General features: G+C 41.6%; 1 protein-coding gene across 1 annotated transcript in view; it reads left to right on the top strand.

The window, feature by feature from the left end:
- Positions 1-2086: 2086 nt before the first annotated feature.
- FRMD4B (FERM domain containing 4B) overlaps positions 2087-26789 on the top strand; it is a 216578-nt gene continuing 191875 nt past the window's right edge. The window contains exon 1 of the mRNA XM_003264875.4: positions 2087-2342. Within this exon, the coding sequence (XP_003264923.2) occupies positions 2181-2342 (162 nt within the window). The 5' untranslated portion in view covers positions 2087-2180. The remainder of the gene's footprint in view (positions 2343-26789) is intronic.

The following is a 26789-nucleotide window of genomic DNA, read 5'->3' on the forward strand; positions in this document are numbered from 1 at the left end:
CCCTTGGCTGCCTGACATTTCCGAGAACACAGTCGAACTGCATCGTTAAAAAAAAAAATGTACCACCACTATTTGCTTGTACTAATAGGCCATTTTTGAAGTTCAGTAGTTTTCCATTCAGCATGATGACATTTCTTTTTCAAGCTAAGTTCATTTTCTTTTGATTCAGTAAAATCTATTATATTCAGATTCATCATTACCATCATCTTGAAAAAAAAACCATCAATACTAATACTGATGGCACATAGGGAAGAATTACTGTGAAGAAAGGTTTGCAAATCTTGGACCAAGTCTTGTGTCCTATTAACTAATTCAACAAAAACTCTTAGGCAACTAAAGAAAGAAATCTCATTTAAAAGTTTTCTGATTACAGTCACTGAAAACAACAGGCACTTTGAGGACAGACTTTGTGTTCTTCGTCTTTTGACTGATTGAGTTTCACCTGAATTAAGATTCTAAAAGCACATTTGATACCTGAAATGAAGCTGATTTACTTGTCAGTAATCTGTTCTGGAGTCTTCTGGGCTATTTCAGGAGAAAAGCTTTGGTGCCTTACCTTTCCTTTTGGTGCCACTTAATAGCATAGATAACAACCCAGGTGTGAAACAGCCAAGAAAATACAGACAATTGACCTACAGATGGATTCAGGAAAAAACTCCATCCTGAAATTTGCTACAGCACTTTTGCTATGAGAAATCTTCATACATTCTAAGGGAAAATGGAGGCTGGGCACAGTGGGTCATGCCTGTAATGCTAGCACTTTGGGAGGCTGAGGCTGGAAGGTTGCTTGAGCTCAGGCATTTGAAACCAGCCGGGACAACATAGTGAGACCCCATCTCTACAAAAAAAAAAAAAAAATGATAATAAACTTAGCACCTGTAGTCCCAGTGGCTGAGGTGGGAAGATGGATCACTTCATCCCCGGAGTTCAAGGCAGCAGTGAGCTATGATTGAGTCACTGCTCTCCAGCCTGGGCAACAGACCTTGTCTCAAAAATAAATAAAGGAAAACAGAGACCGGTGGTAGGTGAGACTCCTTGAGCTCCCTTTTCCAAATGTTTCCAACAATCCGTATCAATTCCTGAGGGACAAATTTAATAAATAAATAAATAAATAAGATTAATTATCTAGTGACTTCATGAGTGGTGGGACAATTTCCTTTGGTTTTGAGGGGAGAATAAACTACCCATGGAGGTTGGTGCTGGTAGGTGAGGTTAGACATGTCCAGAGGCTGAATTTTCCAGAACTAAACCACCGATTCTCTTATGGGCTTCTGTTTCCCAGCAGTAGTAACGGCAAGCTATTTACAAGGGACCAAGAACTCTGTTTTTCTCCCTGACTGCTGCATTGGAATTAGTAGCATCTTGGTGTGAGGAAACCTGCCCTCCTGCTGGCAACCACAGGAGGTTGTGATTTTCTCTGAGACCCTCAAGTTAGGAGCAAAGGCAGGTTCTAGGGCCGCCTGTTGCTTTGAGACTGTTGCCTTCATCTCCTGCTTCCAGCAGAACCAAGGAAACATTCATGGCTATTCCCCCAGGAATAGGGTCCAAAGGGATGCCTTGGAGATTTTTTTTTTCTCTCTCTCTCTTCTGCATCTGTGGCTGCCCAGAGGTGTTTATCAGTGTGAACAGAGCAAGATGAGTAAGGTGTTCCCCTAGGCAGATTAGGAGACTACTCGTCCGATGTGTGTGTGTGTGTGTGTGTGTGTGTGTGTGTGTGTGTGTGTGTGTGTGTGTGTTCGCGCGCGCGCAAGACGTGGAAGCCAAGTGTGCTGAAATGCAGCTCCCCTCTCTGCCTGCAAAGAGTTGCTCCGCTTCCGTCCCTGCCCGGCGCCCTGGGGAAGCGCCAGGGGGAGTCCTCGCCGGCCAGGGCTTCCCGTGCCCCGGGAGCGCCGAGGGCCAGCTTGGTGGAGCTTAGCACAGCTTGCTCGGCGCTGCGAGCGGGCGGGGGTGGACACTGGGCTTCTGTGTGCCAGTCGCAGCCGTTGGCTGGCGGGCACCCAATCCCAGGGCATGCCGCCGGAGCCTGGCCAGGACGCACGGTGAAAGACGAGTTTGGTGGCAGGCTTGACCCGCCGGCTGCCAGCAGAAGCCGGCGTCGGGAGCCCAGGCGGGCGGGCCGCTGGGGTCGGGGCTGCACCTACGAGAGTCGGGACCCCCGGGTTCGGAGCGAAGGAGGAGGCATGGCTTCGGTGTTCATGTGTGGCGTGGAGGACCTGCTGTTCAGCGGCAGCCGCTTCGTATGGAACTTGACCGTGTCCACGCTGCGGAGATGGTACACGGAGAGGCTGCGGGCTTGCCACCAGGTGCTGCGGACGTGGTGCGGGCTGCAGGACGTGTACCAGGTGAGCCAGGGCGAGCGGCACCTGAGGGCCCCAGCAGGATGCCCGGCACTCATGGGAAGCCGGCTCCACCTGTATGATTTTATTCCCCCCAGCTCTTCTTAAACTCCTAGCAGATTGCTTGGCCCTTGGGTCAAACGCTCAGCAGCTCTAGGTACTATTGCTTGACAGAGCTTGTGAATTTTTTAAATCGGGCATGGGGGGCACTTGCGAGATAGTCCCAGCGTTTGCAGATATCTGTTACAGAGTGATGGTGTACTGGCTGGCGCTTGGCTAGGGAGGCTGTTGCTTTGCAGCAGAGGGTCTGCAGAAAGCCACTTAGACATTCAAATGAGTCCTTCTTTTTAATTTCGTTGGGGGTGGGAGTGGCTGCTTCTGAAGCAACGGTTTCACACCAATTTGCTGGCAAAGGGGGCCTTGGTGGATTTGCATCCTTCCTTTGGATTTTCAGTTTTCCTTCAGGCAGCCCCAACTTGTAAGGCAGAGCCAGGAAAAGCTGATTCTGTGTCTACTGGCTTTTGGAAGGAAGGACAGCAAATTGTGAACACTTTGCAGGAGGGTGATAGGCTGGGGAAGGGAGGGGTGGCCCTGCTACACGTTGGAATGCTTATGTTAGGATTTACTCCCTGTCACACAACACAGCCCCTTTATTTCTCTGCTCGGTCCCGTCCTGCAGGCAAAAAATGCAGCAACTTTGCTCAATTAGGAGACCGTTCATCCTCTCTGGGACTGCAGTTTGCCTGGATTTTTTTTTAAACAGTAATTTATGAATTTAAAAGTTCTGTGCTTTGGTTGTTAATATATTTGAGATTTTTAAAAATCTGCATTGTTTAATTAGAAATATACTTGGTGTTTACTGTGGAAACATAATATCTTATTTTCTTTCCTGTGATGTGGAATAGATTTGTTGCATTTCCTGGATTCCCCCCAGTTGACACTGTTCCTAATACGTCTAGAATTTATATCTCATTATATTGTGTCTCATACATGATCAAGCATTTGATTTTGACAAACCGTAGTCTTCCATCAATCAGGCAAAATGAAAAGGCCAGCACCTAAGGTTAGCCTATGGAAGTCTAAAGAGTCAGTGTCCCCTTGTCATCCTTGTTAAAATATGAGGAACATTTGAACTTGTGCTTTCACTGCTTCTGCTTCGTATAACATATCTGTGATATCTTGCATTTTGAAATGCAATCTGAAAGGCAGGTTGGGAACCAGGGCAGCATGTGGGAGTTTGAGAGTATTAGAGAATTGTGGATACATCCCATCTGGCCACATTACGTAGCTCCCTGGCTTTTTGGAGCCAGAAGTGTGTCTGTCTTTCAAGGCTTTTTTTTCCTCTCTTGGGAAATCCCTGTTCAGTTTGGTCTGTAGAATAAGTGCCCCTTGTGTAATTTTGGTTTTTCTTTTTAATGTTTGAGAAACTTTCAAAAAGGGAACGCAAATATTGTAGCCAACCAGAGTGACTCTGTGCCTCACTCCCCAAGGATTCAGAGGATTTATGGCTTATCTCTAATACTGTTACTGACCAATTCAAAAGTAAAGATTCCAGAAACCTGAGACCTTATGGGTTCTTTACAAGGTTGACTGATAATTTTTAAGCGCAATAGCAATTTGAGAGACTGAGCTACTAAAATATATATATTTTTTCTTTTCTCTAAAATGGATGGTGACTGAGCCAATACCATATGATAATTGATAAGAACATCTAAAATAATGTTGGTAGTAAGGCAGTGGGCTGTGCGTCTGTAATCCCAGCTACTCAGAAGGCTGAGGCAGGAAGATCCCTTGAGCCCAGGAGTTTGAGGCCAGCCTGGGCAACATAGTGAGACCCATCTCTTAAAAAAAAAGAAAAAATAATAAGTCCCCACTCCTTATTTTTAACATTAATCAGTTGTACATTTCAAAATAACAAGAAGAGAATAATTTGAATGTTTCTAGCATAAAGAAAAGATAATGGTTGGGCACCATGGCTCATGCCTGTAATCCCAACATTTTGGGAGGCTGAAGTGAGAGGATCACTTGAGTTCAAGACCAGTCTGAGCAACATAGTGAGACCCCATCCCTTCAAAAAATTTAAAAATCAGCCAGGTATAGTGGCATGCACCTGTAGTTCCCTCTGCTCAAGAGGTTGAGGCAGGAGGATCACTTGAGCCCAGGAGTTCAAGGCTGCAGTGAGCCATAATTACCCCACTGCACTTCAGCCTAAGTGACAGAGGGAGACTTCCTCTAAAAAATTAATTAATTAAAATATTTAAAGTATTGGCTACCCCAGTTACCCTGCTTTGATTATATGAATGTGTCACATTATCACATGTACCCCCAAAACATGTACATCTAATATGTATCAATGAAAATGAATAACAAAGGCTTTTATGAATGCAGAATCGGAAGAAAATGATCTCTAAGTTTAATACTTCCTGTGCTTTTGCAAAAATAAGATTTTCAAAAATATTTTCAGCCTTTGAATATTCTTAATTGTGCAACATAATCCTTTGCAAAGAAAGATCATTTTTTAATGCTTTTCAAATATTAAGTGAAAAAGTAGTGACAACTGTATGGAACTAAAAGACAGTAACTGCAAGTTAAATAGACAAGGGAGTTAATCCAGTCTTTGCCTATGTATGACCATGGGTAAGTTAATCTTACTATACTTCAGCTTCATCATTTATAAAATGGGAAATTAATAGTACTAATCACAGGTTGATGAAAGAATTAATTGACACGTAAGATATTTAGCATGCTGCCTGGAGTTTAGAAAACATCCAATAAATGTCATCTTTTCTATCAGGATTTTTTTTATTATAATAGAAAACCCAATTCAAACTTGCCTACAGAGTAAGAAGAAATGACTTTTGTCACAGCTGAAAAGTCTAGCAGTGGAATGAACTTAAGGTATTGTTTGATCAGGGTACCATGATTTCAGTCCTGGTCCTGCTCATGTGTTGGCTTTATCTTCAGCTGGTTTCTTCCCTCGCAATAGCAGATAATCACAGCAGTTTCAGGCCTTATATCCACACACCCAGAAAGAAAGAATTTCTCATATCCTCCAACTGTCAAAAAAAAAAAAAAAAAGTCCCAGTTTACATGCTGGAACTCCAATTTAGGGTCTGTAGCCACTCCTGATGCCATGCACTGATTGGCACAGAGTATGGGATGAGAATTTATGCATTCTCAATGAGAGTGAAATGGCCCAAAGGAGGCAAAAATTATTTTGGAGGAGGGGAGTGGGAAAAAAATTCACTACTTTTATTTATAAAGCACAAATATACATGCAATATATAAACAGAAATACAGCATATCTGTGACATTAAAATGGTAGGGATTGGGCTGGGTGCGGTGGCTCACACCTCTAATCTCAGCACTTTGGGAGACCAAGGTGAGCAGATCACTTGAGGTCAGGAGTTCAAGACCAGCGTGGCCAACATGGCGAGACCCCGTCTCTACTAAAAATACAAAAAGTAGCTGGGTGTGGTGATTCATGCCTGTAATCCCAGCACTTTGGGAGGCTGAGGCGAGTGGATCACTTGAGCTCACGAGTTTGAGACCAGCCTGGCCAACATGGCAAAACGCCATCTCTACTAAAAATACAAAAATTAGCCAGGCATGGTGGCACATGCCTGTAATCCTAGCTACTCGGGAGGCTGAGGCATGAGAATCACTTAAACCTGGGAGATGGAGGTTGCAGCAAGCCATGATCACAGCACTGCACTCCAACCTGGGCAACAGAGTGAGACTCTGTCTCAAAATAAATAAATGAAACAAAATAAAATAGGAGGGGTGACAAACAAACAAAAATCTAAAAAGGCTCCTTAAGCAGATAACAATGAATTAAAAGGTTAAGAAACACTGGATTGCATTGATTTGCTAAGGCTAGAGGGGGAAGGGACCCATTTCCGAACCTAGGAGTGAGATTGGCCCTACTCAGACCACAGAAATGCCCGGGAGGAAAGGCAGAATGTTTGGCTGAAATGCAAGCAACAATGTCCACTGCATCATTAGAATATCAAATCTAGTGCTCTTTACATAAAAATGTTAGCTATTTTTCAAGATAAGTACAAAAATTAATGCTCAAATACCTTTGTAGGTATTTTGCCGTACAAATTTGAGTTAAGGGGCTTATCATAAGAATACCCCTTTGCTATCCCATAATTGTGAATTCTGAATCAGAGAGGGGATTGTTCCACTGCACTGCTCAGCTTTCAGGCATATGGACTAGAAACACACACACACCAGGGAGTTACATATTTTACTGAACCAAATTTTATATCATCTTGTTGATAAAAAGGTGTCATTTTGCTTGCTTCTAGTCTGAATAGTCTTGTTTGTAAGGAAAGCCAAAGCTTAATCACTCTAGAGAGAAATAGGGTGGGAAGGGAGGTATCCATTACATGAAATACCTGGCAGTCTCCTGGGGGTGTTCTTTTTATTCATATACTATAAGTGAAATAAGATCTCCCACCTATTCATAAGGTATTTGCCAACAACATTATTGTCAGGCTAGCAAAGCTAGGAAGGCATAATTTCTTTGGAATTGAACACTTCCTCCATTTCTAGATATTGGAGAAGCAAGTGACTCAATTTGCCAACAAACCATGAATAATTAAGACACTAGCTATAAGGCCTTTCTGTAGTAATGAGACTAAATAAAAAGCAGGCTCAGGCTGCATTGAGGCTGCCTTGAACAAAGACTTACTTTATGAGTGAAGCCTTGAATTTGGCCAAAGTAGCAGACATGAGCATTCACCTTCACTTTAAGCTAAATGCTAAAAGCTGATTCATCAGCCATATCCCTATCCTCCTTATATCTTGCCTGGATGGGTTTTGTTATAGCAATTAATTAGGTTTCACAAACAACTTAGGTGGAAAATGATGACAGAATATTACAGAAAAAAATAATCAACACCCTTTGCTTTTTATTAAGTGCGGCATGTTCTAACAAAACCCTCAGTTTATTCCTTGGGATTAGATTTTCCCCTTCTCTCCAGTGTCCCAAAGGTAGAATTTCTTGCAAACCCTGAAGGGAGTCATTGCCTCCAACAGGAGGCAACTTGCACAGAATCCGGGATATTTAAGTGACCAGTAAGAGGCTGGGTCAGCTCTCCTGAGGCAGGTAGCTGTCCCTGAGGGGGTGGCATACAACACAGAACACGGCAGAGTCTGCAGGCTCAACTTGAGCAAATTTGACCTCGGACAAATTGCTTTCCCTCTCTGAGCTTCATTTCCTCCTGGGTAAGAGTGGGGGAACAGAAGTAGCCGCATTATGAAATAGGGTGAGAAATTCATGACAGAACATATATATCACTTAGCACTTTTCCTGGCACAATCAAATGCTCAATAAATGTTAGCTCTTGTTTATGTAAGGGATTTAATACTGAACTCAGAGGAGGTACTTGATAGAGGGTAGCTAGGGGCATTACTATTGCTTTTATAGGTGAGACTAGAGGAACTAGTCTCACCCGGCCTTGGTGAGACTACATTCCCATTTTTACATGTTTCCTGAGGATGCTCAGTAAAAGAGACTGTGAAATTTCCCACAGCAGGGGTGTGGGGTGGACCCTGGGTGTTTGGACTGTGTTCCACACAGTAGAGCACATCCTCTTTTAGCTAAGCCCACAGTTAAAATCTAGAAGGTCACAGCCATCTCCCACTAGGGTCTCTGAAGAGACAATCTTGCTATATCCGACTCCAGTGATCCACAAACTGGTAATGCCTGAACTCTGGATCTCACCACATTGGTGGGCAAAGACCAAGTCCTCCAAAGGACAATTCCCTATTGAGCCCTTGTACATTTCATACTGTATACAGTTTGCTTGCTCTCACCCTTCACTCTCCACAGTCTTCTAAATTAGTTGGACTAGAAAGGGAGTCAGCAAACTATGGCTTGTGGGCAAAGTCTGGCCTGCCTCTTGTTTTTGTAAATAAAGTTTTGTTGGCTCACAGCCAGGCTCATCCATTACGTGTTGTCTACAGCTGCTTTCACACTGTAATGGCAAGATTGAGCAGTTGTGTCTGAACTACTTAAAGTTCAGTAGCTGATACAAGAACTATTGCCCACAAAGCTGAAAATATTTACTATCCAACCCTTTACAGAAAAAGTTTGCCAATCCCCAGACAAGAAAAAAATGGTGGAGAATATTAGAGGAAAAAAGTCCAGAATTCTACCACAGAAAAACAGAACTTCAAGGAATGTGGAAAATTTTTCTCATCAAAAACCTAGTCGTGGCTGGGTGTGGCACCTCATGCCTGTGATCCCAGCATTTGGGAGGCCAAGGCGGGCAGGTCACTTGAGCCCAGGAGTTTGAGACCAGCCTGGGCAACATGGTGAAACCCCACCTGTACAAAAAATACAAAAATTAGCTGGGTGTGGTGGTGTGTGGCTGTAGCCCCAGCTACTTAGGTGGTTGAGGCAGGAGGAATGCTTGAACCTGGGAGGCTAAGGCTGCAGTGAGCTGAGATTGTGCCACCGCACTTCAGCCTGGGCAACAGAGTGAGACCCTGTCTCAAAAAAAAAAATTATAATTACTTAGAAATTAAAAAATAAATGTTCAGGATGAGTGCTCAGTTTACCTTTACTAGGTCCTTCTCTGTAAAATATAATGATTGGAGTCATTGATTGATTTATTCATTTGTTCATTCATTCATACCTAAAATAATTATCAAGGGCTCACCAAGTCTCAGTTCCTATGCCAAGGTGTTAGAAACACAAAATCAAAATAGACTTTTGTCTTGCCTTCAGAACATGTATTTTCATGTAAGGGAGACAGTTAAGGAAACCAAGGTCTATGAAAGGGCTTTGGCTTTTTAGATGATCAGCGGAGGGAGTCTAAACCAGACAGGAATAACGGAAAATGGAAGGACCAAGGAAGCTTCCTGGAGGGAGTGAGTCTTAAGCCTTTCTTTGAAGGACAAGCAGGAGGAAGGTAGAAGGGTATTTCAGGCATGGAACATGGCTTTTGTTGGGGATTATAAAGGGGGTTTTTTGTTTTTTTTTTTTTAACCTTGATGAGTAGAGAGACAAAGACAAAGAGATTTTGATTGAGAATAATGCCTGAACTTGAATGACCCTGTACTTTAGAATTTTGATGTTTATGGGGAGATCTTTGTGGGGAAGGAAGGAGTTGATTTAGAAATACCACTGGTAGCCGTGAGGCAGATAGATTTGGGAAGTGTTGCATAGGGAAGCAGTAAGGCAAGGGCAGCTCGGAGGCTGTTGTAGTGATGTCAGTGTATGAGTCAGCATAGATGAGGTTAGCCATGGCAACAAACAGCCCCAGGATCCTGGTGGCTTAAAGCAGTAATTTCCTCTACTTTTGCTTATACTACCTATCCAATCACTGGTTGGTTGGAAGCTTGGTTGATTACTGTCATTCAGACCCACAGAATGTTCCTAAACGTTGCCAGGTGCCATGATAGAAGGTGAAGAGCTCTTCAGAGTCTAGTCCTAGCAGTTAAATGCTTGGCTTCTAAGTGGCTCATGTCACTTCTCAGTCATTGGCGGAACTGGTCACATACCCACCCAACCAAAGGGGCCAGGCAAACCAGTTCTGCCTTGCCACAGAACAGCGTAAATGCTGACGCAGATTTGGTTCCTTAGGTAGCAGACTCTGAAATGGAGATTAACAAGCAGGAAGTTTATTAGAGAGCCCTCTGAAGACCTGCACCTGGAGAAGGGAATAAAAAAGAAGTAGGATTGGTGACTGAAGCCTGTAATCCCAGCTCCCTGGGAGGCCAAGGTGGGCAGATCACTTGAGGCCAGGAGTTCGAAACCAGCTGGCCAACATCGCAAAACCCCATCTCTACTAAAAATACAAAAAAAAAAAAAAATTAGCCAGGTATGGTGGCACACACCTGTAGTCCCAGCTACTCAGGACGCTGAGGCAGGAGCATCGCTTAAACCTGGGAGGCAGAGGTTGCAATGAGCAGAGATCACATCATTGCACTCCAGCCTGTGCAACAGAGTGAGACTCTGTTTCCAAAAAAAAAAAAAAGAAGAAGAAGTAGGATTAAGCAGATTAAGCAGAGGGAAAAGTTGAACTAGAATTCAGGCTCAACAAAAACTGCAGCTGACCTCCCAGGTAGCTCTGAAGCTGAGAATTGTCCCAGGTTGTTACGAGAGGGGTAGGTCTTCTCCCCACCGTCATTAACCCATTATTGGAGATGGGCTACCCTTGAAAAGGGGGATAGGATGACCTTGGAGGAGGCAGCTCTCTTTAAGGGACTGCAATTTCCAGAGGGGGCTGAGAGCTGTTGGCTCACAACACTCCCAACAGCTGAGGAGAAAAGTTTGGGCAACACATCAAGCACCTTCTACGGGTGCCTCCCCAACAGGTGCTAGGACTAAAGCCTGCACTGAAGCAAGGCCAGCAGGAAGAAAGTGGAGAGTGAGATTGCCTTGGCGTGAGGATGTAGAATCTAGCTTTAAAACACAGCCAGCCTTCAGACAGGTCTCCTGACTGGTTGCCACACTTTTTTCAAGGGATTGGACCACAACAGACTCAGCTACTTACCATTATAGCAGTGATTAACACATACAGAAAGGAGAGAAAATTTGGGTGATAAATGAAATGAGTCCATTTATCACTGAGAAAATTAATCTCCTACTTTTTCTGGTAACCAAAGATTTTATGGCAGGGAACTAAGATGCTAAGGTACCCAAAAAATAATTTTTAATTTTTTTATCTTAAGTTTTTAGCCCATCACCTGACAGCAATTTCTAAAAGAAACATGTCACCTAAACTCAACAAAATTAGTCCCAGGTTCTTTGAAAAGCATTTTTGAACCTTTGTTGCACAGCTTGAAAAGCATCAGGAATGGACTCTCCGGACTCTTCAAATGAGTGTTTGTTTTTCACATTCCATCTTTTCTTGGTGGAGCTTGTAGCATAAAATAACTTTCTCATTCATCCCCTACTTATGTTTATTCTGAACATTATATTTTTGATGTCCCAGTTTGTTGTTGTGGAAAAGTTTGAATGACTCAAATGAGGAATCAGATCTGCAGTTCTAAATTTTATGAACAAGACCATATGACTTAAGACATGGAAAGCAGATGGAAATTAAGCTCTCATGAAAAAAATTAAAATTAACACCCATATGTAATTAGATATAGTGTGTATATATGTACATACATAACAGATATACATTCTGGCATCCTTGAAATAAACTTTTGCTATAAAAAATGCTAGCAAATATAGTAAATTAAATAGTTCCATTTTCCCCTAATGTCCTTTTTAGTCATTTTTTTTGTCTCTTAAATTTTGTGTGTGTGTTTAGGTAAGGCTTTTTGCTTAAATAGCTGTTTTCCCTTTAACTGGTACTTTTATGTAACCTTGCTGTCTTGACTTGACTAACAGCTACTAGATATTAAGCAGCTGCTATATGCTAGGCCTTTGTATATGCTAGGACTTATGCTTGGCACTTTGCATGTACTACCTTTAAGAAGAAAAAACTTAAGGGCTTATTTCAATATACAGAAATATAAAAGATAATGCAAGGAAAAATCTGTGCTCCCAGCACTGTTTAAGGCATGTTACTAATAATCTGTCATGTTTGTTTTGGATACTTTTTTGTAATATAATAAAATTATATTGAATCAGTTGAAACCTCCTTTGTACCTCTTCCCACTCCCTAGAAAATCTTGCCCTGAAGTTTTTTATTCCCAGGCATGTTTTTATAATTATGTCACATCTGTTTGTATCTATAAACAATATATATTACTTTTTGTGTCTGTAAAACTTATATATGTATGCATCATTCTGCTGCTTTTATTTTTCTTTCAGTAAGTTTTTGGGATTCATCTCTAAATTCATTTTTAATCCCTATATCCCATTGCATGAATATATCAATCTCTTGTTGGTAGACATAAGTTATTTCCAAATAACAGTACAGTGAAAATTTTTTTACTTGTCTCCTTGTGCATATGAGCAAGACTTTCTGTATGGTGTATACTGAAAAGCAGAGTTGCTAGATTTCACACACTGTATTAGATGTTGTGCCTTTCTCCTCTTCAATATGATATTATGAACCCCATTTTATTGATTTTATATACTTATTATAATAGGTAATAAGTCACAGTGTTGGGATTTGAATAGCATGCTAGCTGACTCTAACACTCAGCCTCTGGCCACAAATTTGATGCTTTATTTTAAGAGAAATGACACATAAAGATACAATTTTTTCGTTTGTTCATTTGTTCATTCACTCAAAAAATACTGGGTGGAAACAGCCTACTGCTTAAAGATGAAGTCTATGAACTCAGACCGCCTGAATTCAAATCCTAACTCACCTTTTACTGGTTATGTGAGTTCTCCAAAGCTCCATTTTTTTTTTTCTGCTGTAAAATGTGGACAATTATAGTACCTACATCAAAGAGTTATTTTCTTGGGATGGTTACAAAAGTTAAATGTATTAATATTTAAAAGCACTAAAAACACTATCAGATGTTATATGGATGGACCAATAGATGGGTGCTTGGTTAAACAGATGATTGGATGGATGGAAGGATGGATGGATGGATGGATGGATGGGATGGGGTGGATGGATAAATGGATGGATGGGTGGACAGGCAAGTGGGTGGGTGGGTGGATGAATGGATAGATGGGTGGATTATTAGACGGATGGGTGTTGGATGGATGAATGGTAGTTAGGATAGATAGGTAGGTGTTTGGTTAGATGGATGCTTGCGTGGGTGGATGGGTAAGTGGGTGGGTGGGTGGATGGATGATTGGATGGGTGGGTGGGTTGGTGGGTAGGCAATTGGATGGACAGACGAATGGTTGGATGGATGTCTGGCAATTTTATCTTCACATATGCATTGTTCGTAATTTCTTATGCACGTAATTTCTTAACCTTTGAAGCTTCTAAAGTTTGCAGGAGCCTTGACTCATTCCTCTCGCCACCCAGATGAAGAACTGTAGTCTGGATGGCCACCAGGAAAGGGGCCCACTGACCACTGTGTAGACACACTGTGGGCACATGGTTTTATGGCACAGGATTTTATCAGGCAGCACTAGCATCTTAATGCTACTGTCTGGTTTATACTAGAAAAGCAAACATGCTCACAACTTTTAGTTGCTTTATTTCTGTCTCTCTGACAGGAAACTGTTAAATTTTCTTCCTCCTAACTCTGACCCCCACTCCATAGAACTAAGAACTCGATATCCTCATGCACAAAGGCTCTAGGACCCCATGTCTGCTATCTTTCCCATCTGTGTAAGCTGTCCTCTGATCTGACCCTGAGATTTGCAACTGCTAAGAAGACCTGGTTATTATAAGCATCATGCTACCCTTGGGTAGTGTAGCCAGCAAATATTTTTACAGGAATTAGTTTGTCTCATTAAAATTCAATTAGATGCTTATTACCTAAGAGAGAAAAGGTCCTTGATAAAATAGGGAAATAGAATGGGCTAGACACAGCTGAACCCAGGATAAAAATCAAATCTCCATCACTTATCGGCTATATGACCTTGAGCCAAGCTGCTTACCCTTTCTAAGCCTGTTTATTTACCTATAAAAAGATAAAATAAGATCTTTTAAGTTTGGTATAAAGGTTAAAGATAACATTGATGGAGAAATAGTAGCTCTTCAAATGTAAAAATTTGGACCCCGGCCGGGTGCGGTGGCTCACGCTTGTAATCCCAGCACTTTGGGAGGCCGAGGCGGGCGGATCACGAGGTCAGGAGATCGAGACCACGGTGAAACCTGGTCTCTACTAAAAAATACAAAAAAATTAGCCAGGCGTGGTGGCGGGCGCCTGTAGTCCCAGCTACTCGGAGAGGCTGAGGCAGGAGAATGGCGTGAACCCGGGAGGCAGAGCTTGCAGTGAGCCGAGATTGCGCCACTGCACTCCAGCCTGGGTGACAGAGCAAGACTCCGTCTCAAGAAAAAAAAAAAAAAAAAAAAAAAAAAAATTTGGACCCCTGGCAAAGACTTGATCCTAAGCCAAAAGTTATCATGCTAGGGTGCAAACTCTGACCAGGATTTAAGCCCAGACATCCTACTTAATAGGTGTGTGACATGGACAAGTTACTTGACTTCTTGGTGCCTCATTTTATCTTCTGTAAGATGAGGAAGTAATAGTGCCTACCTACCAGGGTCGTTGAGGGGACAAAACAAGTTTATCTAAATGATTTCACTAGGCTGCCTGGCTCATCTTAAGCATTTTTTGATCGATTGATTGATTGATTGATTGATTGACAGGGTCTTGTTCTGTGTCTCAGACTAGAGTGCATTGGTGCAATCATAGCTCACTGCAGTGTTATGCTTCTGGGTTCAAGTGATCCCCTTGCCTTAGCCTCTCAAGTAGCTAAGACTCCAGGTGCGCCATCACACCCAGCAATTTTTTTTTTTTTTTAGACGGGATCTTGTTATTGCCCAGGCTGGTCTTGAAATCCTGCCCTGAAGCAATCCTCCCACCTCAGCCTCTCAAAGTGCTGGGATTACAGGCATGAGCCACCATGCCTGGCCAGTTATATTTATTTAATAAACATTTCTCTATATGTCAGACACAGTGCTGAGCATTTTGTATTCACCATTTTATTTATTCTTCTAATGATGTTAAATAGGTATAATTAAACTCATTTGGCAAATACAGAAATTGTTCACAGTTGTTAATTAATTTGTTCGTGAGCAAAGATTGGAGCTTAGATGTGTCTAAATCCTAATCTCATCCACTTGAGTCATTGAATGAGATGCACTTAGTTTGCCACTTACCTAAAGTCAGCCTCTTCCTTTTCTACGTTTAACTACGTTTCTTTCTAGCACTCTCCTAGTCTCTGATCGCTCCCTCTACCAAACTCTGTAACCACAGCCAGATTTGATAAACTCTTTTAAACTAAAGTAAAAAGGGTCGGTAAGACTGCCTAGTCGATTTCTTTAAGTAGCCTTTCCACTTCAAAAGAAGAAAAAGTCTTTGGTGAAGTTGTTAATTTCTAATTGCAAACATGCAAACATCTACAGACACCTGGCTGAGCGTCCTCTCTCCTCCTCTTACCCCAGTTATCCCTAAAGTCAAATCATGGAGGTGTTCGCATCAGCACAAGGGAATCCTTGTAAATCTTAGGGGTTTAAGTGCACAGACACTAGAACCACACTGCCTGAGTTCAAATCCCAGCTTTGCTACCCATTACGTGTATAACCCTGGGCAAGTTACTCCATGTCTGTGCCTCATTTTTAAATTGGAGATATTAATATTATACCTGCCTTCTAAGGTAATAGTGAAAAATAAATGAATATTTTTGTATGTATATGTGTAGGTACGTACACACATATACACACATATATAATGCTTAAAAAGAGTGGACCATGATATACACTGGATATCATCATTTAAACTACCATTCTATCAGATATTGTCATTCATTATTTGTTTGTTTGTTTGTTTTTGAGACAGAGTCCTGCTCTGTTACCCAGGCTGGAGAGCAATGGCATGATCTCAGCTCACTGCAACCTCCACCTCCCAGGTTCTGGTGATTCTCCTGCCTCAGCCTCCCAAGTAGCTGGGATTACAGGTGTGTGCCACCACGCCCAGCTAATTTTTGTATTTTTAGCAGAGACGGGCTTTCTCCGTGTTGGCCAGGCTGGTCTCGAACTCCTAACCTCGGGTGATCCGCCCACCTCAGCCTCCCAAAGTGTTGGGATTACAGTCATGAGCCACCACGTCCAGCCTCATTGTTTATTAAAGCACTTTTTATTGAGCAATATTTATTACCTTCTAGGCACTTTTCTGGGCACTTGGGATACAACAGCATAACAGACAGAGGCAGGCCCTGCCGTTGTGGAGCTCAGAGTCCACTGGATGAAGCTAGCAGGGGAGAAATGTGACAAAAGGCTTCTTTCCGAGATTTTATTAATGTCAAGACTCAAAGGATGAGAAGGAGCTTGGCATGTGCAGACCAAGGAGAACAGCATTCCAAGTGGAGGTAATGGCAGATGCAAAGACACTGAGGCAGGAAAGACCTTAGGATGTTGTAGGAATGGAGAGCAGAGTGGAGTGGCCAAAGTGTTGCAAGAAATGTTAAGGTCATGAGAGGTGGGTTTGGCAAGGCAGCAGAGATTAGATCACACGGTGCCCTGGTGTTCTAGAGTTTGCAGTAAGTGTGGTGGGAAGCCATTGAAGATGTTTCAAATGTGGGAATAACTTGTGCATTCAATAGGGCCTATTGCATTCTAGGCCTGGTCGAGGCAATGGAGATACAGCAAGAAACCAACAAAAAGCTCTGCCCTCTCAGAGCTTACTTTGTAGCTGGCTATTTGTCAGTAAATGGCAACTCCACCCTTCCGGGTGCTGAAATGAAAACCTTGGCTAGTTTTCAACACTTACATTCTACGTCTAACCCATCAGCAAATCCCTTTGGCTCTACCTTCAAACTATATATCCACTTATCATCGTCTTCATCACCATGATCCTGGGGCCAAGCCACACTCATTTCTTAGCTGGTTTGTTGCAATAGCTTCCTAACTGGTCTCTCTGAAAATGCCAACTGCCCCTACAGTCTTTTCTCAACCCAGCGTCCGGTGGGATTTTGTTCAAAGTAAGTCAGACCATGTGATTTTTCTGTTCAGATCCCTTCAATGACTTCCGAACTCTGAGAAACAACCTGGCCTTGCTATCTCTCCAAGGCCCCTGTGTGTCTGTGTGGTCAGTATTCCTTCTACCTAGGCTCCTCCCAACTCCTGCCTCAGTTCCAGCAAACACACCCAAACTCTGCTCTTAACTCCCAGCACCCTTCCCCTCTTTAACGCTTCTCCAGCAACCCTGGCCTCCTTGCTGTCCCTCAAACCTGCCGAGCACATTCCAGCCTCAGAGCTGTAGCCCACAGAATGTTCTCTGCCTGGAATCTCATTCCTGAGAAGTCTACACGATGCTTACCCCATCACTTCCTGTAGGTCTCTCTTCAAATGTCACCCCAACCAGGGAGGTGACTCCCAACCATGTCTTAGCCTGCTTTATTTTTTCACTGTAACCCTTTTCACCACGCCACCTGACTTGATGAATATCTTTGTCGATATGCTCGTTTCCCCTGCCAGAACATTATTAATAGCTGAAGGCATACAGGGGACTTCACTGTTAGAATCCTCAGTGCCTGGAACAGCACCTGGAACCAAAAATGTGCTTCAGAAATACTTGTTGATTAAATGAACAAATGAATCTGCTTTACACTTTAAGAAGCTTGCTCCAGCCGCTCTGGGGAGAATGACTTCAAAGGGGTAAGAGCAGTCAGGAGGCCATTTCCGATCTCCAGCTGAGAGACGATGGGCACCCGGGCAAGGGTAGAGGCAGCATGTGATATGAGAAGACACCAAGCATTTGGAGGAGGAGGAAGCAGCATTAGCAGAACTCTGCCCAAAGGCAATGTTTGCATTCCGTGAAGCTTTAGAAACCTCATGTGGGGAAAAAGCCATGTATGTTGAAATACATTTGTATGTGTGGGTTTATTCTTTTTCATTATTGAAAATACCGTAAGCTGATTGAGAATACATTCGTTTGGCTTCTCTAATGACCATTTCATTAGAAAAGCATTGCTTTAGATAGCAGAGTAGGTTATTTCCTCTAACCTTGCTGCCACTGGGCTCCCTCAAGGACACCAGCTTGTGTGTACTGCCAGCTGCAAGTACCCACCCGTGCCCAGCCCAGGGCGGGGAACTTGGCAGCTTCTGCAGTTCTTGTCAGCCCTGACTGTCAAGCGATCGCTATTTCCTGCACCCGGCCCTGTGGTTGGGCTCTGGAAGGTGCCCTGTTTTTCCTGACAGACATTTCAGACCGTTTGCTCTCTTTTTTTTGGCATTTCTATGTACGTTTTATAATCATTCTGACCCTGTCTCAGGTCTTTCCCATCCACTGGAGTTAAATGGTGAACGGCCCTTCTAATTGGATTGTCCTGGATTCTTAGGAGCAAAAAAAAAAAAAAAAAAAAAACCGAAGCAAAAGCAAAATTTTTTCTGGCCTTTATTAGTGTTTAATTAAAAGCTTGCTTTCCCCAACTCTTTGGCTATGTTCAAGCTTTTCAAAATTCTGCAAGCACAGACAATATAGAGAGAATTTGACTCTTTAAGTTACAAGAGCTGCTTTTTTATGTCTAATTAGCACCATCAAATAATGACAGAATCTCTCATCATCATCGCTAAAGAAAAAAGTCATACCAGGTATTTCCCAAATGTTTGTCAGGAGAAAGTACATTTTCTTTTAATAAATAGGCTACTACCAATTTTTAAATGAATTCAGTGTTTAAGTTAGAAACAATTTTGGTCAGGATACAAAGAAGCTTAACTGTCAAATCATACTTAAATTTATGAAGCTCTTTCTTCCTTAGGGTTTTTATATTTTGAACTTTCTAGGTATTGATGCCAGATATAGTTCCAGCCGAGCTCATATGATTTTGCTCTCAAATTCTTTTTGGGAATGAGATTTTTTTTTTTTTAGTGAATGTGTTTTTCCTCCAATAAACTTCAGAAACCAACTCTTGAGTTTCAAAAATCTTTTTTTTTCTTGAGATGTTAGTGCCAGAATCTTAACAGTCTCCTTTATTCAGCACACAGTTGCATCTGTTTGATTTTTTTCAGGCTCATATACTAAATTAGGTTACAAAAATTCACCACACTTTTATCTGTGCATTGTGTTTTAAGTAAATCAAATTTCATTATGTTCTTTCTACCCTTTTTTCTTTTCTCCTGGCCTTTTCTTTGTGTTTTTTCTCTGAGCTAAATAGGTCATGCTTAAATCTATGGAGAAATAAATACGTGTGGATACTTAATGTATGACATATGAAAAATGTACAAATACATGTATGTATTTATGTATATATAGGACTGCGTATCTGAAGTTTTTCCAGAAAGTAAAACCATGAGCCAACATATCCACTAAAGATAGCTGTCGCTTTTTTTCCACCAACCTTCAACATTACTTCTAAACTTATAGTATGACTCTGAAACCATCAGTGCAAATGATATGGTTAGACTCCATAATAGGTGTATTCTTTAGAAAATTACTATTAATTTTGACGAAGTTTAGCAAATGAAAATTTGATAAACAACTTCATCTGTTTCCTTTGATTAAAAAGAAGAAAACAAGCTGGGCCCTGTGGCTCATGCCTTTAGTCCCAGCACTTTGGGAGGCCGAGGTGGGAGAATTGCTTGAGCCCAAGAGTTCAAGACCAGCCTGGGCAACATGGTGAAACCTCATCTCTACAAAAAATACCAAGAAAATTAGCCAGATATGGTGGTGTGTACCTATAGTCCCAGCTACTCAAGAGGCTGAGGCAGGAGGATTGCTTGAGCCCAGGAGGTTGAGGTTGCAGTGAGCTGTGATTGCACCACTGCACTCCAGACACTTATGTGCTGAAGCCCCTGCATTATTGGCTTGCCTGGCTCATCTGTGAAGTGGGAGTATGCCATGGGCTACTTCACTGGGGAGGACTGAGTATCAAGTATAAGGCAGAAGAGTGAGACATACTCAAAATGTGGCAATTGCATTTGTTCAAGAAGTATGCAAAGCACCTGTCCAAGAACGACAAGGTGGGTAGGCACAGGCTTGAGGGATCTGTGAGAAAAAAGACAGAGGATATGGCCTGGGAAACCATAGTGCCTTCCTCAGCCACTGCAGCTGCATTCATTATTTACTGCTGTCTAATGTCATCAGTCTGTTCTAATAGATGTTGTAATGGGATGAACAGCTTTATCTGTTTCCTTTGTGTGATTTGCACATATCCTGTGGGAGCTAAGGATATTGGAGTCAGATGGTATGAGTTCCAATGCTGGCCCACGTCCTTTACTGGCTGGGTAACTCAGAGCATGTTTCTCAACCCCTTTGAGCCTCGGTTTCCTCATCTGTAAAACGGGAACATGATATCTCATGATGTTGTCAGGTTTAAATGGGAGGGTGCCGTGTGACTGCTTAAACTGATGCCTAGAACATGACAAGAATTCAATAAATTACAGTTTAGAAAAAGGCCTTGGCCACTAAAAGAGGTAAAATAAAAAAAGAGAAAGGGAAAAGCATCCCAGAAATGGGACTGTAACATGTTTTACATACTGATATATGTCATATAGGTGAAATTATCTAAAATAAGAATGAGACGAAATGGATATTTTAAAGGAGAAGCATTAAATTATAATTGATCTGATAAATTGTTGCAACCTTTCTATAGGACAGTCTAGTTGTTTCCAGTCAAAATGTAAGATATTTGTTCTCTTTGACCAAGCATTTCCATTTCAGGAAGTCCTCCTAAGGACATTCTCGTGTAATGGCGCATGTGCAAGGATTTTCATATTTTCATATTTCAACTAGCAAAGCAGTGAAAATAAACAGAATAGTTCATTAAATGATAGTACCTCGGTACTATGGCATTCTATGAGATCAGGAAAGAGAATGGAGTTGAAAATTGGCCCAGATAGTTGTCAATGATATATTTTTTGGGTAAAAATGAAAACAAAGTACAAAACAATATATGGGATGTGTGTATGTGTATATGTATGTATGTGTATTGTTATGGATATATGCAAGCAATGTGTGTATGTGTTTGTGTATGTGGAGGGATGGGGCTGGACACGTTTAGCCCAAATTATTAATAAATAATTTTTAGCTCTGGGAAGTGTAAGTGGATGAAGGAGAAGTTTCTGCTTCTCTTACTTTCATATTATTCTGAAATCAAATATTTTATAGCAAGAATATCTATAATGTTTTTACAATTTTGTAAAATGTCCTATTCAAAACATTTAATCCAGGCTCTTGTGTAGACCATTTCTGGAGGATAAAGATCTGTTTAATCTAACTTTGTGTCCATTCACACAGTGCCAGAAGGTAGTAGTGTCTCCAAGTGTTTGTCTAGTATGTCCATTTAAAAATGATTGTTCACTGGGCACGGTGGCTCATACCTGTAAACCCAACACTTTGGGAGGTTGAGATGGGTGGATCACTTGAGTCCAGGAGTTCACGACCAGCCTGGGCAACATGGCAAAATTTCATCTCTACAAAAAATACAAATTAGTCAGGCATAGTGGTATCACCTGTAGTTCTAGCTACTCGGGAGGCTGAGGTGGGAGGATCACTTGAGCCCAGGAGGCTGAGGCTGCAGTGTGCTGCGATCATCCCACTGCACTCCAGCCTGGGCAACAGAGTGAGACCCTGTCTAAAAAAAAAACAAAACAACAAGAAAAATACAAAGACTATTAATTATTATTGATATGAATGCTATTGAATAAAAGGTCATATTTGTGCTCTTTTAAGAACTATAGAGTTCTTATCATTAAAGCAACATATGTTAATAAATTTAATTGTTAGAGGTATGCATGGCTTAGAACATGAAGCTTCTTTAATGGTTATTAACAGGGCATATATTTGCCAGATATTTTCTAAACATATAGTGACATATAGATCATATCATTGTAATATAAATTTTTACAGAAGTGAGATCACCCTACATAATTTATTCTAAAATGTATTTACTTACATGTCTTATATACTGATATATGTCATTATTTTTAATAAGTGTTATATATCCAGTGGTATGAATGAACCATAGTTAATTTTTAATAATTACGTCAGTCTCCTATTGATGGACATTCAGTTGTTCTCAATTTTTTTTTTTTTTTTTTTTTGAGACAGAGCCTCGCCCTGTTGCCTTGGTTGGAGTGCAGTGATGCAATCTCGGCCCACTGCAACCTCTGCCTCCTGGGTTCAAACAATTCTCGTGCCTCAGCCTCCCAAGTAGCTGGGATTACAAGCCTGTGCCACCATGCCCAGCTAATTTGTGTGTGTGTGTGTATTTTTAGTAGAGATGGAGTTTTTCCATCTTGGCCAGATTGATCTCAAACTCCCGGCCTCAAATGATCTGCCCCCTCCTCAGCCTCTCAAAGTGCTGGGATTACAGGCATAAGCCACCGTGCTTGACCTGTTTCTAATTTTTACTAAGGCAATGCTACAGTAACCATTCTTATACATAAAACATTTGTGGGAGAATTTCTGTGAAATGAATACTTTGAAATCATATTGCTGGAATTTGGAAGAAATTTGGTTTTCCAAAAAGGTTGTACCAGCTGAGTGCCATGGCTCACACCTGTAATCCCAGCACTTTGGGAGGCCAAGGCGGGTGTATCACTTGAAGTCAAGAGTTCAAGACGAGCCTGGCCAACATGGTGAAGCCCCATGTCTACTAAAAATACGAAAATTAGCCAGGCCTGGTGACATGCGCGTGTAATCCCAGCTAGTCGGAGGCTAAGGCAGGAGAATTGCTTGAATTCAGGAGGCAGAGTTTGCAGTGAGTCGAGATTGCTTCACTGTACCCCAGCCTGGGCAACAGAGCAAGACTCCATCTCAAAAAAAAAACAAAAAAACAAAAAAAAACAAAGGTTTTATCTATTTATGCTACTACCAAGTGAATAAGAATCGTTCTTGTCCACATTCTAGCTAACAACTTTGATTTATACCAGTCTGCTGGCCAAAAAATGTACATTTTATTTGTTTTTATTTTACTTCATTTATTAGTAGAGATGTCCAATTTCCATAACTTTCTTAAGGACCATGATATTTGGAATACTGGAGTTGTTCTTGCCTGATAACATTGGGGGAAACACATACTGTATTTTGTCACAGTATAAATTGGTTTGAGAACAATTTTAGAGCCAGACTTGAGAGTAGGTTTTAGTCTCCCAGAGAATATTTGTCATCTCACAGTGATATGGAATTTCCTTGTATAGTTAAAACAGGTTTATATAGAGCATTGCTGGTTAAAACCCAAGTGTCATAAAGATAGATGTTCACCTAGCCTCTCTGTTATGCACTAAAATCTTAAGCTTTAGAAATGGCTGAGAATAGTTTTTGCTTTTTATAATCACTATACTATTTGGTTTCATATTGTGGTTTCCTCCTTTACTGTTTAGTGAATTTCGGCAATTTTGTTTTATCTCTTCTATAAATGGCCTAAACTTCATTTAGATAAACTGAGAAGGAATCACCAAGGCCTTTATTTATTTTTTAAAAAAACAAGTGAGAAAGCTTGGGGTAGGAGAACAGAATGATGCACCATTTATTTTTTCTTTTTCGTCTAAGATGCCCAGGGGTTTTTGAGCTTCTTTGGCCATCTAAATTCATATTTATTAACTTAAATATAATTTAACCAGAGTTGAATTGTCTCGATGAGATTTCATAGCCACAAGCGACCATGAAACTGTCATTTGTCTCATTTGGGGAGGCACCAGAACTGATTACTCAGGGGATGATTGAAACTGCTGATCCCATTAATGCCATGGTTATTCTGGAGATAGTGCCCTGAGGGTGAAGATGGATTGACCCACAGATTTGTTTGTGTATAGACTTTAACCAGAGCCAGGCTGACTCAGAGGCAAATTGGAATTGCTGCGAGAAGTTTCCCAATGAATGTTTTTGTCATATTTTTTAGCTGCCCACTCACCACTGGCATACCGTTAGCACCCAGTCTCCCTTCTGGAGGTGCCCACCAGGCAGATGGCAAAATGGCAGGTCCCAGTGCATGCTTCCTGCCATGGCCACCAAGGGGCCAGCTTGTCCTCTGTCTGTCCCCTGGTTCAGCTTGGCTAAACTTGCATGTTCCTGTCTTCTGAGTTTGAGCTAAAAGGACAGGATGTTTGGAAGTCAGAATCATCAAGGCAGTAACTGAGGTGAGTGGGACAGGCAAGATAGTCACTTGACATAAATTGTCACTTTGCTCCCTGTGGGTTCTCTTGTTTTGTGTTCATTTTCCAAGCCTGATTTAAACATCCATTCTTTGCTTCTTTCATCCTGAGAGGCCCTATTTGGTTCAGGGATCAATATCGCCCCCTTGCCCGTATAACTGGGGGAGATACTGATTGGTCTCTAACCCAGTGCTTCCCTACTTTCTCTCATGTCATAGAATACACAGAAAATGAGAGTGTTTGTGTGGCACCCGGAGTAGATAGAAGAGGCTGCTCAGGCTGGAGGTGTTCACCGAAGTGTCTCTGGCTGCCTCCAGGGCTGAAAAGACCAATAGCTCAGTACACCTGTTGCCTCAGTACACTGGTTTTGAAGCTGCGGTTGAAGCTAGTCATGATGACCTTATTCCTCTGCCAGGGATTGGTTTAGGGTAAACATATGACCCAGCTCTGGTTAATAGGGAGCCACTTCTTAAAAAGCTGTCTATTCTTAAAAATAGGCATGGCTGGGCCGGGCACGGTGGCTCACGCCTGTAATCCCAGCACTTTGGGAAGCCGAGGAGGGCGGATCACGAGGTCAAGAGATTGAGACCATCCTGGCTAATACGGTGAAACCCCGTCCCTACTAAAAATACAAAAAATTAGCTGGGCATGGTAGCAGGCGCCTGTATTCCCAGCTACTCGGGAGGCTGAGGCAGGAGAATGGCGTGAACCCGGGAGGCGGAGCTTGCAGTGAGCAGAGATTGCACCACTGCACTCCAGCCTGGGCAACAGAGCAAGACTCCGTCTCAAAAAAAAAAAAAAAATAGGCATGGAGGCCAGGTGCAGAGGCTCATGCCTATGATCCCAACACTTTTGGAGGTCAAGATGGGAGGATCACTTGAGCTCAGGAGTTCAAGACCAGCCCAGGCAACATGGCAAGACCCATCTCTATTAAAAAAAAAAGGTAAAAAGAAGTGATCCTTTTTTTTGGAGTGGAGATGTGAGAGCTTCAAGGATGACAGCTATATTTCAACCATGAGGGAATGTTACCTAAGAAGAATGTGCTGGGTGGAAAAATAGAAGAAGCCTGGGACTTTTATGATATTGCTAATCTGCTGACCTCACCAACCTTGGCACTGCCCTACCTGGAGATACTGAGAATATAGATCCATGTTATTAAAGTTATTTTCACTTTTCGTTTGTTTGTTTTTTTACTGTAAAAAGCATTCTGATACAATACAAGCTCAGGACTTGAAGATCAGGACTTACAGAAGAATTGTCCAACAACAACAAAAGTATTAAAAATAAAATCTTTTTAGGAAACATATAATAAAAATTGGAGACGTGCTGATATAAGGAAAATGTTTAAGTTCAGAATAAGATGGGCAGGAATAGAAGGAAATTGTTTAAAATTCACAGTTCTTTATTTTAAAAAGTATAGGATTTTTAAATTAACGTGATAGTTTGTTTTTGTTTTTTGTTTGTTTTGGGGGGGATTGGGGTTTTTTGTTGTTATTGTTTTGAGACTGAGTCTCGCTCTGTCACCCAGGCTGGAGTGCAGTGGCACGATCCCGGTTCACTGCAACCTCCGCCTCCCAGTTTCAAGCGATTCTCCTGCCTCAGCTTCCTGAGTAGGTGGGATTACAGGCATGCGCCACCATGCCCAGCTAATTTTGTATTTTTAGTAGAGATGGGGTGTTACCATGTTGGTCAGGCTGGTCTCGAGCTCCTGACGTCGTGATAGTTGCCTTAAACAGAAATATTTACCAGTGTCTCAGTGAAATGTTAGAGAACTGGAAGGGATTCCAATTAACAATTGTGAGAGGCAGAAGAGCACACGAGTCAAGAGCCTGAACTTTGGAGCCAAACTGCGTAGGTTCAAAGCCTTCATCTGCTACTTCCAGGGTGTGATTTCATGTAAGTTATTTAACCTCTCTATGCCTCAGCTTTCTCATCTGTGAAATGGGGATAATAATAATCGTCCCGACCTCAAAGGTATTGTGGAGTTTATACTTATAATAAACAGGAACAGAGTATGGCGCATATTAAGTACTATATAAGTGCTTGCTATTATTAATCTACAGTTATCACCTAAACCTATACCTGTGCAAAAAAAAAGTCACAAATACTTCTACTACTTCACAGTCACTAAAATAACTACAATTAAGAAGACCTATAATACCACATTTTGGCAAAGATGTGGGATAACCAGATCTCTCATGTATTGGGAGTGTAAAATGGTATGACCTTTTAGGAAATTGTTTGGCAGTTAAACATACATTCATCCTATGATCTGTTAGCTTCATTCATTCATGCACATTTATTCAAGAGAAATGAAAACATATGCATGTGCACACGCATGCACACACATGCACACACAAAATATGCACACACACAGCTTGTAAAAGAATCTTCATAGCTTATTAGCTTCTAATACCCCCAAACTGAGAACAACTCAAATTTCCATTAACAAGAGAGGAGATAAATAAACTATACTATATTCATGCAATGGATACTACTAAGCGATAAAAAAAGAATTGCTAATACATGCAACACCATGAATGAATATTGAAAACATTTTGCTCAGTAAAAGAAGCCAGGTATTAAAAAATACATACTCTATAATTCAATTTGTAAGAAGTTCTACGACAGGAAAAACTAATCTATTGTGATAGAAATCTGAATAGTGGTTGTTAGGGGAGGTCGGGAAAGATTGGCAGAGGTAGCTTTCTGGAAATGTTTTATATCTTGGTGGGGATGTGGATAACATGGCTGTAATACCTAAAATATGTATTTTCATTATGCATAATTTATAGTGTAATTT

The sequence above is a fragment of the Nomascus leucogenys genome, chromosome 21 (genome assembly GCF_006542625.1).
Source record: "Nomascus leucogenys isolate Asia chromosome 21, Asia_NLE_v1, whole genome shotgun sequence".
Taxonomy (NCBI): Eukaryota; Metazoa; Chordata; class Mammalia; order Primates; family Hylobatidae; genus Nomascus; species Nomascus leucogenys.